This window comes from Corvus moneduloides, chromosome 1 (assembly GCF_009650955.1).
Source record: "Corvus moneduloides isolate bCorMon1 chromosome 1, bCorMon1.pri, whole genome shotgun sequence".
Classification (NCBI taxonomy): domain Eukaryota; kingdom Metazoa; phylum Chordata; class Aves; order Passeriformes; family Corvidae; genus Corvus; species Corvus moneduloides.
The window spans coordinates 50,120,708-50,138,437 of NC_045476.1; the positions used below are offsets into that span (position 1 = coordinate 50,120,708).

The following is a 17,730-nucleotide window of genomic DNA, read 5'->3' on the forward strand; positions in this document are numbered from 1 at the left end:
AAGAGACACAGCTGAAAGAGATGTCTCAAACTACAAAGCAGGCAGTCCATTACCATCGATTAGTATTCAGCTTTGGCAGGAGAGCTGTGCAGCTTGACCCTGAACCAACCTATTTTCTTAAGGCCTCTGGCAAATAAGAAATGAGAAGAAAGCCAGATCTACAAAATTACCATAGAAAATGTCAACGTAGAAACAAACAGAACTGGTGACACTAAAACTTTAATCAACATTTAATTCAAATAGAAAAGGCTCATACATAACAAAAGGTTTCGTAATACTTACAGCTGGTGAAGAACTTTTGAATAATCTGCAATTTATTTTTCTTTAATCAAGCATATATGAAGACTTCTGGTTCCAGAAAACCAAGAAGGTTAACATTTTGGGAATTTAAGTACACTTTAGTTTGCATGGACTCTGGAGCAGGAAAACCAGGCAAAAATTTATCCTAACATTTATTACGGAGCACGATACAAACAATCAGGTTAGTCTAACCTCTCTTTAGCGTTTAACATTCACTGAAATTAGGGTTAGCATTTTGTTAATAGTGAAAGACTGCAATCAGTATTTGGAAAGCATTCCACAAAACTTCTAAAATATTTACATTCATTGACAAGGTATTATTCTTCTGTGATTTCTGTAATGAAAATATTTATCACATTAACCAAAAATTCTACATAAAAGTACTTTTAACAAATATTTCACTGTCATTGGTTACACACACATTACTGAAATCAAAAAATCAGCATCATTTAATGAAAAGAGGATGAAGCATCTTACAAACTATTCCATATTGAAAAAACTAATTTTGGTTTAAGGATAGATATCCAAGTCTAATATCAAACGAGAGCCTGCCAAGGGTATCTTCTATCCATTGTGGACAGTATTACTGTACCTGAGGGCTCCCCAATTTCCCTGGTGCTGCTGCTTGCCTATTACATACTGCATTTTGACATTCTTCATCCAACAACAAGCAGCTTCAGTAATTCTTCTGCAAAACAGCAGTCTGCCAACAGCGCTGTCCAAGAGCAACACCCAGAGGCTAAATATACTGCTACAGCAGCACTGCACGCTCTGACCTGCTCCTTTCTGAGAAGAAAGGAAAACCTTCATAAAGATAAACAACCATTTCCTGTAAAGATAAAGAGCTGACAAAACTTTTCAATAGAAATATCAACAACAAAGTGGTGCAGGCACACAAACCCATTCATGAAAATCACAGCCACATAGCTATCTCAAATATATACACAGACTGATGCAGAGCAAACAAAGAGTTGGTTTTGCAAAGGTGTGTGTAGAATATTTGGGTTGGCAGCAGCACAGCAAAGGAGCAACTAGAAGAATTACTGCTCTCTAGAAAGCCAATTGCATTTTTCAAAGGCAAAAAGACAGAAAAGAGGAAGGGTGCTCACCATTTCTTTTACAAGTTGTCAAAGCAGTGTATTGGGGTTTTTCCTTAAATCCTAAAGGCAGTTGCTGTAAGAACAACTGGTCTATGCAATAAAAACAAACCTTCAGCAAAAAATAATGCCCTAGAGCATCTTTAAGAGGAATATGTTATCTGGAATCAGAGCATGAAGAGGGATAGAAAACTCAATAAGAAACCAACTCACTAAAGCTTCATCTTAATCTCTGGCATCTAACAAGTCTAGTCTCTGTAAATTTAAAGCCCACACACAAGTAAAAGTAAAAGGCTGACAAATCAAGAACACAATCAATAAAATCACACTTATAATCCCAAATACTTAATTAAAATAAAATTTACTTTAAAAAAAACCAAAATGAAGACTGTATAATCTCAAAAATGAATGCACCTACCAAACCTTTTATTCTTTGATATTTCAGATCAGGTCAATTATTTCAAAACAAGTCTCAAACACACATCTGATGGAAAATTTTTCATCTATTGAGTAGGGTTTACTCCATTTCCCTTGGTAAATTACTTCTTTTTTTCCATCTGTTTTCTCAGAATTTTGTTTTTCATGTGTCTCATACTCTTCACCTGGTTGCAGTGAAACTGGAATCACACCAACTGTGAGGAAGCAATCATTTCTCAGCACCTGCTCAGGCATCAGTCTGTTACAGCAGAACAAATTCAGGAGAAGAGATTTAACTTTATCATCCTACAAACAGAGGAAGAAGGATTTCATCAGTAAGCAAAACAAACTCAATTACAAATAACAACCAAGCATTTGATGAACACATCTTGTAAGTGCTTAGGGCCCAAAGCCTTCACAAGATGTTGTGCCATAGCATTCCCAATGGACAGCAACACTTAACATCATAGTGCTCATTAACAACAAAATTCAAGCAAATGTTCAGCACCAGCTCTGTCATCCCAGTGGCAGCCAGAAGAGTATGAGGTTTTGAAATTTTGGAATATGAATTCACTGAACTACCATAAATTACAGAAATACTCAGTTTGGTCTTTCTACTAAGAATGAATGAAATAGGTGCCATTCACCTTCTATAACTTCATCTTTTAACATTTGTCATATTGTTTTATCTCTCTAGAGGAGCACAGGGGGGGAAAAACCCAAAGTAACTCTAAACCAACAGCAGCTATTTTGCTATTAAACCATCACTTATACTTAGGCTCTTTGGATTTATCAGAAGGGATTACATGCCTAAATACTTAGCACATTAATAGCACTAGACTCCATACACAAAACATAAATCCACAGCTCTACACACATGCGTAAACATCAGCTGTTGAGGAGGAAGAGCACACACTGGATTTGGACAAAGGGACTACTAGAAAGACAATCTCAAATGCTGATCTAGAAATCTAGATTAACAAAACTCAACAGGAACAGAATCTTTCCATAAGAAGGCTTGCTTGTTCACAGTCTCCAAGCCAGGAACTCCTCTGACATGGGTCAATATTAACAGCAAAATACAAGACAACTGTACATCTCTCACCTATCCCTATTTCACACAGACAGAAGGATATGATGTAAGGGATTGTACACAAGTAGTCAAAAACTTGAAGACAGAAACAAGTGATTTCCAACTCTCACTAGTTATCAGAGTGACTCCAGAGAATTAGTCACTCCCCAGGTAACCTGAAATCTGGGTTAAAAGATGAGATCTGAAAACTGTGGATCTTGCAGGCATAAAGGATTGTTCAATATTTATAAAACATTTTAAATAGTCAAAGGAAAATCTCTAGCAAAGAGGATCCAAACACATGCAAAGAAATACAAGAGTGAACCATGGCTACACACGTAAAGTGAAGAAAATCTGAGCATCTGAAGAGCTTGAAAAGCTTTGTACTTGTGTATTTGCATTTCAAGATACTGTCAAATGTCTGTCAACAACACATATCCCCTTCTCACCCTAAGGAAACTGAAAATTGATTCTACAAGGAAAACGGCTGTAGGACAACATTTCATCGTGTTTACTCCATTTCATTGTGTTTGATATTACTTGCTTTTTTTATTTTTTTTTAGTACACAAAACTGGATGCTGAAACACACTGAATATTGAATCTTGGTGTGGCTGAATGAGTGGCTGCAAGATCTTACTGCTAAACATTGCTCTTGCTACACAGTTACCTAACATTAATATCCCTGTTTTAAAGCCCTATGTTATTTTCCTGTGGCAAATTTGCATTTGCTGAAAACAACAGAAATTTTGCTAGTTACAAGTATACAATTCCTCTGGGCATGAGATTGAGATGGAAGGGAAATTACCAGTCTGCCAGGAGCCTGCAGATGGGCATGGAGATTAATTCCGAATAAGCTGATTATAGATAAAGCACTTTGAAGCAAAATAGATTTTCCCCAAGAACTGGGACAAGGATTAACAACCAGAGGTCTAAAAGATTCCCCAAGAAACAGCTGAAAGATATTTATTAGTATTACAGTTCTTGGTAAAACTCTCATCTGTATTTCTGTGCGCTGCAGGAAGCACAGATGGCTTTCTGGTGGACTTTAGTGGTTGGGGCACGTGCATCACACACATCCAGAATGAATCCTTAAAAACTGCCAGCAGTGCTATATTGATTAGGATTGTATCACCTGACAAAGTCAAGATCAAGTACTTCTTTTCATCAGGTAGAAAAAGTCAAAGAAATTTGCTCTTATTAATAGCTGTAAAACGTATTAATCCCTGCTAAAAACAATACCAGCTAAATTCATTAATGGTTCTTGAGATAAGAGCAGCTCTTTGCACTTCAGAGGGTACCTGTGACAGAAGAATACAGAAGTATAATACCCTGAAACTGGCCATTAAAATTTGGATTTGCATACTTCAGATCTTATTTATAAAACATTATCACAGCAGAAATTTTATGGAAAGCAGAAGTGAACCAACTAGCTTTAATGTCCCAAGAAATCTTTTCTAAGTCCTTGAAGTAAGTTTCATTTATGCATGAGAGAAAGTTTGGGGGGGTTAGTATCTAAGGATTGTTATGCATTATCCTGACTGCTGCTCTGGGCGGATGGTTCTGTCCAACTTCTGTGAAATAAGTTTAAAACCCCCTAGCTGGACTAATATTCAGTCATGATGTACTGAATCTTCTTTCCCATACTATTGCGTGTTTCATGAGATTCACTTAATTTTTAATAAAAAAACCAATCAACTATTATGAACTATGACATACTATTTAGAGGACAACCTCCCTGCTCAAATGCTGCATGTTTTATTCTTCTGTTTTCTGTGGTAGAGCCCCATTGGAAATAATTTTGTAGAAGGATTTGTTAGACAGTCCTGCAGTAATGCAGACTTTCACCACTGCAGAAAACAGCTGAAGTGAAGCTATTAAAAGACACTGTGGAGAAGTCATGTAATAAAACAAGATTACTTACAGTACTGTATCAGTGATATGCAGTGGTACAGTGCTGGGACACTGGAGCCACCACAGTGGTGTTGGCCTGGTACTGTATCATGACACTTTCTTAACCCAAACACAGTAGACAGGATACACTAAGCTCATAATGAACACAACTCTTGTAAGTTAGCTCTATGCTTAAACAGTCACCTCTGTAAAGCTGGCAAATCATTAATACACAAGTATAACTAGGAAAGAGGGATTTATTTTTTGGTCTTAACTCGTGACCAGAAGACTGAAAGATTATAGGAAATAGTTACACAAGAAAATGAACCCAAGGAAAGACAAGCACTCAGGTAAAGAATGCATAGATATGAGGCTCTAAAATGATGTGCTTATGATTAACATCCAAGAGAAAGATAAGTTAGTGAAGATTGACTTCAAAGCTGGAGAGCCAAGCTGTGAAGCATGAAGGTGCACAGATCTACTTCTTATTCTCCAAGAGTCACTGAAACACTGGGCAAACAAGCTTCAAAAAAGGGTCTGCAAACAGAGTTCAAGGAGACACCAGCTGCAGTTGTAAGGCAGGCGGAGAATAACAGTTGAGAGTAGAAAGAATGAAAACATCAACAACAATTTGTATCATGCAGGGTTCACTTATACTTGTAGATTTGTTTCAGAGGCATAGGAAAACTTGCTTCACAAAAAAAGAAACCCAAACCAAAGACTAAAGGGCACAGTACACTTTTTCAACTGCTTTTACGTGATTAAAATTGAATTTGGTGGGTTTATTAGTGCTCAGACACTGTGCAGTCATTGTGTTGTAAGACAGATGAAAAAAGTCAACTTCCTGACTTCAGAAAAAATAGATTTCTAATATAAATACATCTTTTGAGGCTGAATCTCAATGACTTACTCTCCAAGTCTATAACATGGTATCATTCAATTTGTAGTTGCTCCTTGTGAGATCTGAGTTAAATATTAAGAAAACTCTGGGGCTTTCTACCTTCTCAATTGTTTTATTTGTCCAGGCTATCTAGAATTATGCAAACAGGCAATTAGGAACATTTTCTCAGCCCAGCACTTAAAATGAATATTTCACTTTAAAATCCAGTCAACCACCTCTAAACAAGGACAATCTTATCATCCTCATCTGATAATTGACATACCATGACAATACCTACCTCAGGTGTTCCATCTTCTTTTATGCCAAATTCCTGGGTTTGAATGCAAAGCTGCAAATGAAAAGATATATAATACATGACACTGGTGGGTTTTCCCATTTAGTTTAACAAAAACCAAACATCAGTCAAGGAGATTCACCAGGTTCCAAATGAAAACAGATTGATATGAAAAGATGGCAAGGAAAGATTGTTTTCTAATTTTACAATAGGGTAAAACATGCAAGGGGCTCAAGTTTCCCTTACACAGAAACAAGAGGGGAAAAATAATGAAGAAACTTCTAGAGGTCAAAAGAAATAGGCTTTTTAAAATATGACTGAAAAGTCCATGCCCAAGTTGTATGGTAAAGAAATGCTGAGGGGTAAGCACACTCTGACAAATGTGAACTTTGTACTCATAAACCAAGTAAAATCCCCCCAGTCTTCACTATTGCCTAGAAGCACGTTATGGGTACATCATTTTCAGACACTGCCTGCAGGTTAAGCTGAATTTGCCTCTGTTCTGAGAGATTACATAAACAGCAAAAGGAAACATGTTTAGTCAGTGCTGGGGTCTTGGAACACAGATCAGCAGAGATCTTGGAAAAAATCACTGTCTCCATTTTAGAAGTGCCACTGCTATTGAATGAGGGAGAGCACAATTTCGGGTTCCCAAGATGAAACTGGCAACTGCTGAACACAATACTGAGAATTTTCCATCAAATGATCGATGCAGCACGAAGTCTGAGCTGAACATCAGTTACATGTGGAGCAATCTGAAATTCAACTGGCAAACTCAGTCATTTGTAAAACTGTCTTTGTTTCTTTTGGGGTTTTTTTGGTTGGTTTTGGTGGGTTTTTTTACATTTTCTTTTGTCCTCAGTTGTATGTGAAAAACCCTCTAGCACAGAGCAAGATCTGAATAATGGTAGCAAAAGTGTTCTAACTAAATCCTACCATGTTAATAATTTATAAACATCCATGATATCAAGCTACACATTAGTTAATCTATTTCATCACTCATTCATCCAAATAGAAAAATTACTTAATTTTAAGCAACTGCTCTCTAAATGGGGAATAAAACACAATGAAGAGTGACTTCTATATGAATCAGCTTCATCCTCTCAGCACAGTGGTTACTGTAATGGACAGTGGTTACTCATCACCTTGCAGTCCACATCTCTGTTAGGAATTGTTCTTAAAATGCGACAGCATTTAAGGAGAGGAGGATTTACTGAAGCCATTCTTGTAGAGATGATGGAACTGCCAGGATTTCCCGAGAAGACCTGCCCACATAGCTGGAGCTCCAGCTGGTACTCCCTGAACCAGTTCAAATATATGAATTGGTCATGCAAAATCGCTGCATGGGAACATGAGCACTTACTGGGTAGTTTGTGGCTTTTCAAATTTGGGAGATTTCCTGAGTTGTGGAGGCAGCAATACAGTGCCAGAAGACAGCAAGGAGGTGGAGGAGATGCTGCCCAACACACCACCTAATGCAGGAAAGTAGGCTGCTTTCTCCTCCCTAGCATACCATGCACTAAGAAACTATTAAATCTCATAAGGTGGCAAAGAATACAAATTTCAAAACTTCTCAAATTAAAAAAAAAATATATAAATACAAAAAGACTTTCAGCAATATTTTGAAGAACTTCAGTTCTGCCAGCTTGCCTATTTTTTCTTCTCCACCTTTCTGCTTTTTACCTACTAATTGTTGTTTCCCCCCTCCTGGTTTACAACATATTTTGGGACTGTCTACTGTCAAAATAAAAGACAAGCCCTGAGATTCTATCCCCTTCCATGACGGCAGCCAGCACCGACTCTGGCCAGACTGGAGGAGACTAGTTTGTACATTGGTGGGAGTCCTTGGTAACACGTCAGTGGCCAGCTCCATCCTTTTGTGATCACAGAGGAAGTAGGAGCACTGAGCAGTACTGACACCCTTACAGAGAAGGCCCAGACCTGATCCAGGCTGTGAACCATGGGTGAAACTTCCCTGGTCTGTCACATGAGCTGCTCATTTCAGCACAGCCCATACCTGCAGGGAGGTGTAACGTCTTCCTCAGCTCTTGTACTTTTCACAATTATACCATCTGTACCTAGAATCACCTGTCAGAAAAATCAGCTGTCAACAAGTAGTACAATTCCCTATGACAGCTGGAATTGAATTTTATGTGAAGTAAAAGAGGAAGTTTTTTATGTCATTTCAAAATCATTGTAATCATCAGACTGCATTAAGAATAGCAAAGTCTGTGTATAATTCTCATTCTGCTATTATACCAAGCAACAGTAATCTACTATACCAGGATTTAAACCAACTTCCACATAACGGTTCTGGAGTTGAACATATTCTCAAATGCATATTTTACTCAGTCTCCTTTCTGGAAACCCAAGAGAATCTCTGAAAACCTAATCACTGAGAAAGGTGTTCCCTTTATTTAAGTGACAAGCCAAATGTTCTAGCCTTTTGCCTAACTTGTTTCCTAAGTCAAAGAGCTTTTTTAAATTTATTTTAATTAAGTGGTCACATACAAAAGTAACAGCGATGTCATTAATCTACCAGCAACACCAGGTTCCATAATTCATTCACTTTTTTCTCCCATAAGCAGGCATTTTCTTCATGTCACCTCATTATTCAAGAATCCTTTTCCCAATAGGTTTCCTTAGTACATCTCATTTTAAATCCCTCTTGGGAGCTTACTGCCCCTTTACAATGCTTAGAGGCAAAAGTGCAGGTTCCTTTTTTCCTTAAGCATCATCATCAGAATAATTAATGTGCAATCAAGCCAACAGCAGTGAAGATGAAGTAGTATTTACCTTCTTTAAACCTCTCTAAGGAATAGTGGGGAACCCTGAAAACTGGAACAGATGTTGACTTCTGTCAACAAGGAGAAGAGATACACATTATCAACAAAGTTAAAAGTAATGAGCACACCAGAAAGGGTTGGACAAAGCTGTTCAGGCAGTGAACAACACCTGTCACCAGAGGGAGTTAGTTAAAAGCACAGTGCCATGGCTGGAGACTGAAACAGAAAAGTCTGTGTACTTTTTTTTTCTTGATGGTTGGTTAGTGGAGTTATTTTGTTTTTTAAACCATTCAAGGTTGATCTCGGGGGCCTGTAAAACTTCCACATTGAAAGGCAAAAACTGAATTCAGAAAACACAAACTGTTCTACATAGTTACCGCTTACTTGGAATAGACAGAATTAAAGTTTTGTAACAAATCTGGAAACAACAGACCAAAATACCAACATTATAACACTTTTATACTGTCTCAAAGTTGTTCTTTTCAAACAGCTTCCACCTTAACTGGGCCTTTAAGCTTTTCACAGTTTTCTTAATAGATAATAAGTAGTTAATAACATGTCTTCTATTCAGCCATTCCTCTGCCTGGTTTTTTGAACTAGGAGGAAAAGAAAAAAAAATCAGAAATTGTTAAATCTTTCCATTTTAATATTTTACTCAATGCATTAAAGAAACAGCCTGGAGCCTATTTGAATTCAGCTTTTCAGGGTCTTTCCCCACAGAAGAGGAGTTTTATTGTGTTTCATTTTAATTACATTAACAATCTTCTGAAAAACCAACATTCTCCTTAAAGCTCAATCCCCTTAAGCTACATAGTGCTGATTTACCACAAATCTAGAGATTCCAGCTTTCACTGCTTTATTTTTTAAGAAAGTATCTTTGTATTTAAATGTATGAAATGAAGCATTGGCTAAGGCAATGTACCACTGGGATTCTGAAGCTTTAGCCCAACCAACCTCTCATCACCACTAGACTCCTAGAATTTTCTTCTAGAAAGATAAAGGAACATTTATCAAAAAGAAATGTGTCAGAAAGGGTTGCCTGTACAGATCAGTGTGATAGAAATAAATAAGGCATAAGCTGACCTCAACACTGGCCAAGTATCTTTTCTGTATTATATACTTTGCTCACGGTGAACTTTATATATAAACTTTTATTTTAAGTACTCATAATTACTCCCTTCTATGCTTCATCATGCTCCTGGACTGAGTTAGAGAGAGAGAGAGTAAAGATTGAGAGTCATTCTCCATTTATACACACCCATGTTTAAGATGTAAAACCTTTACTGAGAAATTCCATTATTAATGGAAAAATTAATTTATCTGATTTTTCTCTCTCTTCTTACAGAGATTCTAAGAGGGATGTTAGCAAGTCTAAGAGTTCATCTAAGAGTTTCAACAGAATAAAACTGCCTGGCACTTCTATGCAGAAGTTCAATTTCATATTCCACATGCTACTAAAGAGGTCCTTTTAAGGCTAGCACTGTTAAATAGATATGGAATATTAAAGCACACAACCATTGAGAGTCACTGGTTTTATCACCGAGAGCATTCACAAGCAGGCTAAACTACTGAGTTTTTGTTAGTATGACATCAAAGGATGGGTGCAACATTTACGGAAGTGGCCATTCTCTGGCACAGCAGGGACTCTCATTGCAGAGACAATGAAAGTACCTCAGAGTCAGCAAAAGAGAATGGAGGAAAAGTTTACTGGAAAACGTAAAAAACTGAGAAAGGCTAACACCAGCCCAGGAAAAGAATACCAATAAGGTAAGAACACTTGTCCCATGCAAAATAAAACGGATGAAAAACTGTAAATCTCTTCAAACTGGAAAAAGGGAATTTATGAATACACGTGGACCCAGAGAGACAATCCCATTATTCCAAACAGAATTTTCACCTGTATTTCAGCACATGCACCAAAACTTGGTAAAGCTCAAAGAAAGTTTCTCAGCACATAGAGAGGGAAGAACCAGTTTTCCCAATATTTCTTAGTTAAGCCCACTCAACCTTTTCAAGAATTTCATCCTCATCCCCACTGCAAACCTCTTCCTCGGAATCAGAAGATGCTTCTGGCATCAAGTTACCACACTTCAAAGAGCAGAAAGGCAAAAAAAAAAAAAAAAAACAAACCCACCCAAGCAATCAGCCTTGCAATTGAAAATAAAAAGTTAGCAATCAGACAGCAAAAACAAGCAAGAAATGCAAAGAGTTTAACCTACTGGAAATATAATCAGGATTCATGTCAGATCTCACCTCACACTTAAGTAATGCAACAATTTCTAGAACTAACAGATTTGAGAATCACTAGGCAAAAATAAAGTTAAGCATTCCCTTGATTGGTTTTTATTTTCCTAACCTCATTTTGCTTTTTATCAAAAAATGAAAGAGTAGAAGAATCAAAATCCTTCTCCTATTGATTTTCATGTCAAAAATCAACATGTGCTGCCCACACAGTGGTACATAAGATTTCCATTCCTCTATGGTACCGCCTGAGATGAAGACACATCCTGGGATCTATTTCACAGCTTATCAAGTGTGGCATGAGGTTAAAGATTTCACCAGGAAACCATAAGTATTTTCATAAAAGTCAGAAATAACTTCAAGTTATAGAATGTAGAAAGGGACAAAGAAAAATCAGTAAGATCAGCTTACAATTACACTGAATATTGTTTTTAGCAAAGTTTGTTGCTCATATCTGCAGAAGAAGAGATATTACACTGGCAACCAGAATTAAAATAGAAATATGGTCCTGTATTTAGCATGCAAGATACACAGTCATAAGACAAACCTGCAAACCCCACCTTGTTCATTTACCTATCAAACTTGTGTATTCCAGTAAATATTGTGAAAATTTTTGATTGTCTTAACCTTAAAGGAACTAAAAATAAAACTTGAGCAGTGAGTTCAGACAATGTTGCTCCCAAAAACCTGGAGATGCATGCTGGGAAGGATTCATACCGGCTCGGAAAATTTCCTTGACTGTCACTGACCCGTTTCCTGTTGTATAGCTTTTCATAGATGTTACAGTAGATGAATTTGAATTCAGGAAGAGGAGTATGTGTCTAAAATAAAGAGAAGGGAAACACTTCAAACAAGCATTTCCTCTACACAATTGCTCACCCCATGTTTTAAAGGAGGTAGAAGTTAAATTGCAACAGAAAAATTGCATAGCAAAAGTTGAAGTGACTAAGAAGGATAAATGAAAATTTCCACCTTGACCTACCAGCCGGTGCTCTACCAATCCATACCAAATTTCTGTACTTTTCCTGTACCTATGAAGCTTCTGCAGGAAAGTTCAGATTTGAAATAAGTAAACCAAAGTTGTCACTATGTTAACAAACTTCAGCCATGATTCTACATGCAGAATACCACTCTGAATCACAATCACAGAAACCCACCTGCATGTTTGTTTGTCCCCTCTAATAACTAACATGATTATAAACAGCTGTAAGTAATTATATTCATTAACATTATACTCCACTCTAATGCTCTGGGTACAATGAAATGCAAGAGCAGAAAATTTATTCACTATGAGAGGGCACAACCCTTGTGATTATGTACAACTCACAGAGGCAGGGAAGTCATGCTGACACAGAACATTTACATGGAATAGTGACAAGAAGGAGATCGAGGAAACTGGGCCTGCAGGAATGGAGAAGCAGCAGCTGACAGTCTTTCCAGGAAGATTGAGTCCTAAACTGAGAAAGAACATGGATATTAAGCACAGAGATAGGAAAGTCTCAAAGTTACCTCCCTACTTTGTGTTTTCCTTACAAGCTGAACTCAATGAATGGTAATCAACTTGCACCATGCACCTCCTTTTAAGACAAATAACCTGCACCCAACTTCAATGCTCCAGACCTCCTACAACTCAGACTGAGACAGAGCATCAGAATGCTATTGCAGAATGGTGTGTGCTTTATTTGTATAAATTCTCCACACTCCGTGTTTCAGTGAGGAAGAAAATCTATATACTTGTCTGCAGCCTGTACCTACATCACATCCAGTCAGATTGGCTGCTCTTTACAGTAGTCTTTCATCACCACCTTCAGCAACATTTTTGAACTAGAACCTTTTAAAATCTGAAATCTTTCTATCCAAAAGACGCTTGAAAGGACTAATTAAAGCATTTCAGTCACAAAACCAAGATGGAAGAGCACACCCAAAATAATACTTGCATAAAAGTACTGACATCTGTGTTTTCTTTTGACATCTTTTGTGTAAACTCCAGCTCATTGCACCAAGAATAAAGGAAAATTCACACTCTATTCCTCAATGCATTACCTTTCCCTCTGTATTGAGAAACTGAGATTTAGAGCCATTGTTCATAAGCACAATCTCCCTGCCACAGACAGTTGTCCCTACTAATGCCTATTCCTCACAAACTTGGATAGACAGTGTCATATTTCATCATTTTCACCAACAAGAAAGAAAGATTGTTCATCTTACCTGTAAGATGTCACTGAACCAGTCAGCAAGAATTTGCAGAGTTTCACCCATATTATTTCTGACACAAATTAATTTCTTTGCTTTAATGCCCTTCCACTCAAAGAACTGTTGAAATACCTCCTGAGTCATCTGCTTCAGAATCGTGACCATACATCACCTCCAGAGAAGCTGTCAGCTCCTGTGTGTCAAGTGAATCAAACAAAAACAAGTTTGCATACCTGATGAATTCTGTGACCACATATGACCTACTAAAATCAAGATTAATTTAACACAGAAAAAGTTAGCACTATCTGGCGGTGTAAAATTACTTTTACTACAAAAGTCTCTTTCTATATCCAGTGAAGTATATTTTACTTTATTTTACATTCCACTTTCCTGTGAGATCAAGTGCCAGTATGTCTACTAGAAAATGCAACAAAGAAAAAAGTCTCACGCAGAGATCATTGACTCTGATTTTTAAACTGAAAGCATGGAAGAAAAATACACCACAAAAAGCTTAACAGCTCATAAGAACTTATTAGTATTCTCATTACTTCTCCCCAGTGGACTTTAAAGTCATACTCATCAAGATAAAGAGACAAATGGGGTTCAGTTTCTAATGCTCCTCAGAGAGCTGCTCAAACTCAGAAAAAAAATCAAAAAATTAATTCAGAAACCAAAGTGAATTTGTACTGAGAAACATGGTGAGCAGCCAAGGAATGTTTCTGAATTAAAGCCTTTTGACCCTCAAAATGCAGAGCTAAGAGCAACCAAGTAGAACACCAAGTAAAATGACTGACACCACCACCAGAGGCTGGACCAGCAGTGGCCTCCCCTTTCTGAGGGCTGCAGGTACTGTGGAGATGAGGACGTGAGTTTAACCAGTTTTGTAGAACTATGCATGATGATGCCACAACCTGAACTGGCACTACAAACACACCACAGCAAAAGTTCAGATTGGGGTCAAAATAATAAGAATTTCCTCACCTTATATTTACTAAATACAGTGACCGGGAAAAAAAAAAAAGCCAACAGTATTTTATAAAAATTATAAACCTACTTTCATAACAATAGCTGCTACAATGAGCAGTATTCATTCCATACAATCAGCTGTTTAAACAGCAATTTCCAACTGAGCCAAGTGGCATGAGCTTTGTACAAATATGCTTCCCTATAAGTAAGTACCAGGAAGAGGTTTGTGCTGTATTTAGAGAGACTATTTAAATCAGTCAAGTTCACAACAGAATCTCCTTGCATTATTTTGAATAGCTGGGATTCAATACACCAGGAGACACATGGGTAGAAAATGGCAGGGCAAGGTAAAAGCCAGGTTCAAATGGAACACTCTGAAGGAGAGAGAAAATAATCACCCCTTTTAACAGCAGCCAAAAGTGGGTAATAGAGCAGAGAAAAGTGATCAGTAACAGTTTCATATCCAATATCACACTCTCTTTACAAAAATAATAGCACTGGTCACACCAGAAGAGTATCTGCATGTATTCCATCAGGCTGTCCTCGAGGAAGGAATCCTGTAAGTTATGTCCTATTTCTTCCCGTTTATTTTTCATACTATAAACACAGTTCTCTAAAACACTAGCAATTTCACAAGCACGTCGATGCAGAAGCAGTTTCCAGCTCCTATCAGACAGGACCATCAACACCATTAAGCTAAAGCTCAAAATTCAATCAACACACCTACTAGCAGCATTTCAGTACCTCTTCAAATATTTTCAAAACACTCTTAAAATTTCACTGCTGTACAATTAGCTAAAAGATGCTTAATGCCTACCACCTAGTGGATTCACACAGCATAACCTTCGAGCATGCACACAGAAAAAAATACCCAAACCAACCATAAACCAGAAAAAAAAACCTACAAACCACATGCCACTAGTTTTTTCTCCATCTGAAGGAGCAGGGTGCTCACAGAGCACCAGCAATAAAGAGCCACGGAATGCTACCTATCCAGTATCTTTTCCAATTTGATACCAATCTGTATATCAGACCATTAAAAAAAAATGTGTATCAAACATTTTTTTAATGGCATTGAAAAATAATTCTGTTGGCAATTGAATAACTCCATGAAAATTTGAATGCTTCAATTCATTACTGCTGCTCCAACCTTACACAAACTTATGTGCAGACCGTAATCTTGGTGATTCCAGAATGCAATCTCATATATGTGCAGATTAATAAGTCTCTGGAATTTGTACAGACAAAGTGCCCAACTACTGACCAAACATCACCTTCTGCACATACACTTGCCCAGTCAAAATTAAGGGAAATAATATTGCTGAGGTAAAAAAGAAGAAAATTAATTATTTCTAAAAGCAAAGGCCAGTAAAATTGTTATTGGCAAAGTCCTCTGCTATGGAGCCTGTTTCCCCATCTATATCCTTACCTTCTGTTTTGGGTTGGCTGGGAGGGAAAGAGGCTCTTGGTAGGGAAGAGATCATCCAACCAACCAACACACTACCACAATTTACAGGATAACTGCATTGACCTTTTAATTGTGGGTTCTCTCATTAACACTCGACTTCCAAATATTCTGCGCTTTGTGAAGTCTTGTTAGTCACCAAACACAGTACCATAAAAGAAAAGCTGTTGCTCAAATCCAGGATCTAGATAATAATCTGCCTCTGGAAACAAAACCTCTAGGAGACCAGGATCAAAAGTTCTATTATGAACCACAGCTGTCAGCTGCAGAGCTTCACTTGGAAGTGTAACCTAAAGCTTCATCTGCTGCTGCCGGGTCTCCAACCATAAAATGTTTCCCATTGAAGAAACACCCTCAACAGGTTCTCAGTGTTTCAAAATCAATACGGATCAGAGCAGCCTCCTCACCTGTAACACTCTTGAGTGCTCAGAGAGGGGCAGTTGATCCACCTCCGAAATTAATTCTGTCGCTACTGAGTACAAGTTCTGCTGTACCTCATCTCACTTGATAATCAATTCATCTCTTTCTTCTTAAACAGAAGGAAAAGCAAGTCAGCAACTCTCACCCAAAGAACGTAGAAACTGATACCAAAAAAGCATTAATCCTTGTGAAGTATGCATAACACAATACATGCCTGACAAGAAATGAGTGAAAAAGCAAATTTTTTTAACCTCTACTCCTATGACATGACTGCCTTGCTTCACAGAGTAAAAACATGACTACATGATCAGACAGCTAAAGGAAGAGCTTCTGCATGACTGCTGATAACAGTGGGAGTCTTAACTGCCACTGAAAATATAAAATGTCCTAGTTGTGCTCCAGTTTTTGATTATATTACAGAATTTAGAATTTGGATTATCCACACTTCCATACATTTGAAATAACATCCACAAAGCCAGACTGCAAAGGATTTCTTGCTGGAAAAGAATTCTCTAGAATAAAAAAAGTCTTGCCTTCTAGCAGGAAAAGTAGGTAGCCTGTGAACTCCCTACTGATTATCTGCAGAAAGATCATTAAACTAAAGATCATTTTCTAGAAACAAAACAAAAAGCTTCATTGAATGACTGTCAGGATTAGTTAGAAGAACCCCATATTCCTATCAGACAAGGTACCTATCAGACTCAGCAAAAACAAATCTTTTGAAATGGATCAAGTTAAGAATCCACACTCAGAAACAGCAACATTCTTTCCACTGTGACTTAACCCAACATGCCCACAGGAATATGAAAATATATATGAACATGGAAGACCAAGCTACAGTTTTACAGACTTGCTGTAAAGATTTGTTGCCATCTCCAAAAATAAAAAGGTAAGTAAAATGGTTAAAGTACCTCTAACACACTGTCCTGGCATGTGTTCTCTTCCCTACCACACACACACATATGCCCCTCAAAATCTTGGAAAGTCTGGCGTGGAGGGCAATTAGTGAGGAAACAGGACACAACAGAAGAGTTAACATGGCATTAATACCAGTTTCACATGGAGCTAAAGAACAATCAAATTAACATCTCCTACTAACAAGCAATATGTAATATAAATGTTTCTGCAGATACATTTGAAATAAATATATAAAAACACAGGTTAAAAGTGTTTTTAAATTTAGTTTATCTAGTGAAATCTTTAAAATGGACTTCATCAGGAATTTTTAAATATCAATGAAAGATTGACTAGAAACCTTTTACCTGTAACAAACAAAGGGCAGAATAAGATGCAGTGGTTGGAAATTGAAAGATGGACAAACTCCAACTAAAAATAAATCCCCAAGTTGTAGCACAGATTGCTTTAAGTACTTAGATTAGCAATTGAACAGTTGCTGTGATTCAGCCAGACATTAATGGGCTGGATTACAAAAACCAGTGGATTAAGTTCTACAATAGGAGGTGAACAGAATTTATTGCTTCAACGCTTAAAAATATGAAACAACAACAGAAAAGATTTAATAAGCACTCCTGCATTTTTGGGAATCTCTGGTGACCAAAAGCACACACTTTTGTTACAGACTTCCGGCGGTTTTTCCTGTGTAAGACAAGAGCTACTTTGAAAAAAAATTACTGTAGCTCACTGCATTAAAAATAATAAAGACCCCATCTCATGAAGAATTCTTTCCAAGACAAGATTTCTGCAGGA

At 37.4% G+C, this 17,730-nt stretch overlaps 1 protein-coding gene across 1 annotated transcript in view; it reads right to left on the reverse strand.

The window, feature by feature from the left end:
- Window positions 1-206: 206 nt before the first annotated feature.
- Window positions 207-17,730, reverse strand: part of STK31 (serine/threonine kinase 31) — a gene marked incomplete at its 5' end in the record, with an annotated part of 28,453 nt that continues 10,929 nt past the window's right edge. The window contains 11 exon segments of the mRNA XM_032104453.1: window positions 207-1,934; window positions 1,936-2,120; window positions 5,941-6,006; window positions 8,134-8,160; window positions 9,202-9,345; window positions 10,746-10,826; window positions 11,729-11,800; window positions 12,323-12,436; window positions 13,188-13,308; window positions 13,310-13,365; window positions 16,011-16,129. Coding sequence (XP_031960344.1) covers window positions 1,901-1,934; window positions 1,936-2,120; window positions 5,941-6,006; window positions 8,134-8,160; window positions 9,202-9,345; window positions 10,746-10,826; window positions 11,729-11,800; window positions 12,323-12,436; window positions 13,188-13,308; window positions 13,310-13,365; window positions 16,011-16,129 — 1,019 coding nt within the window.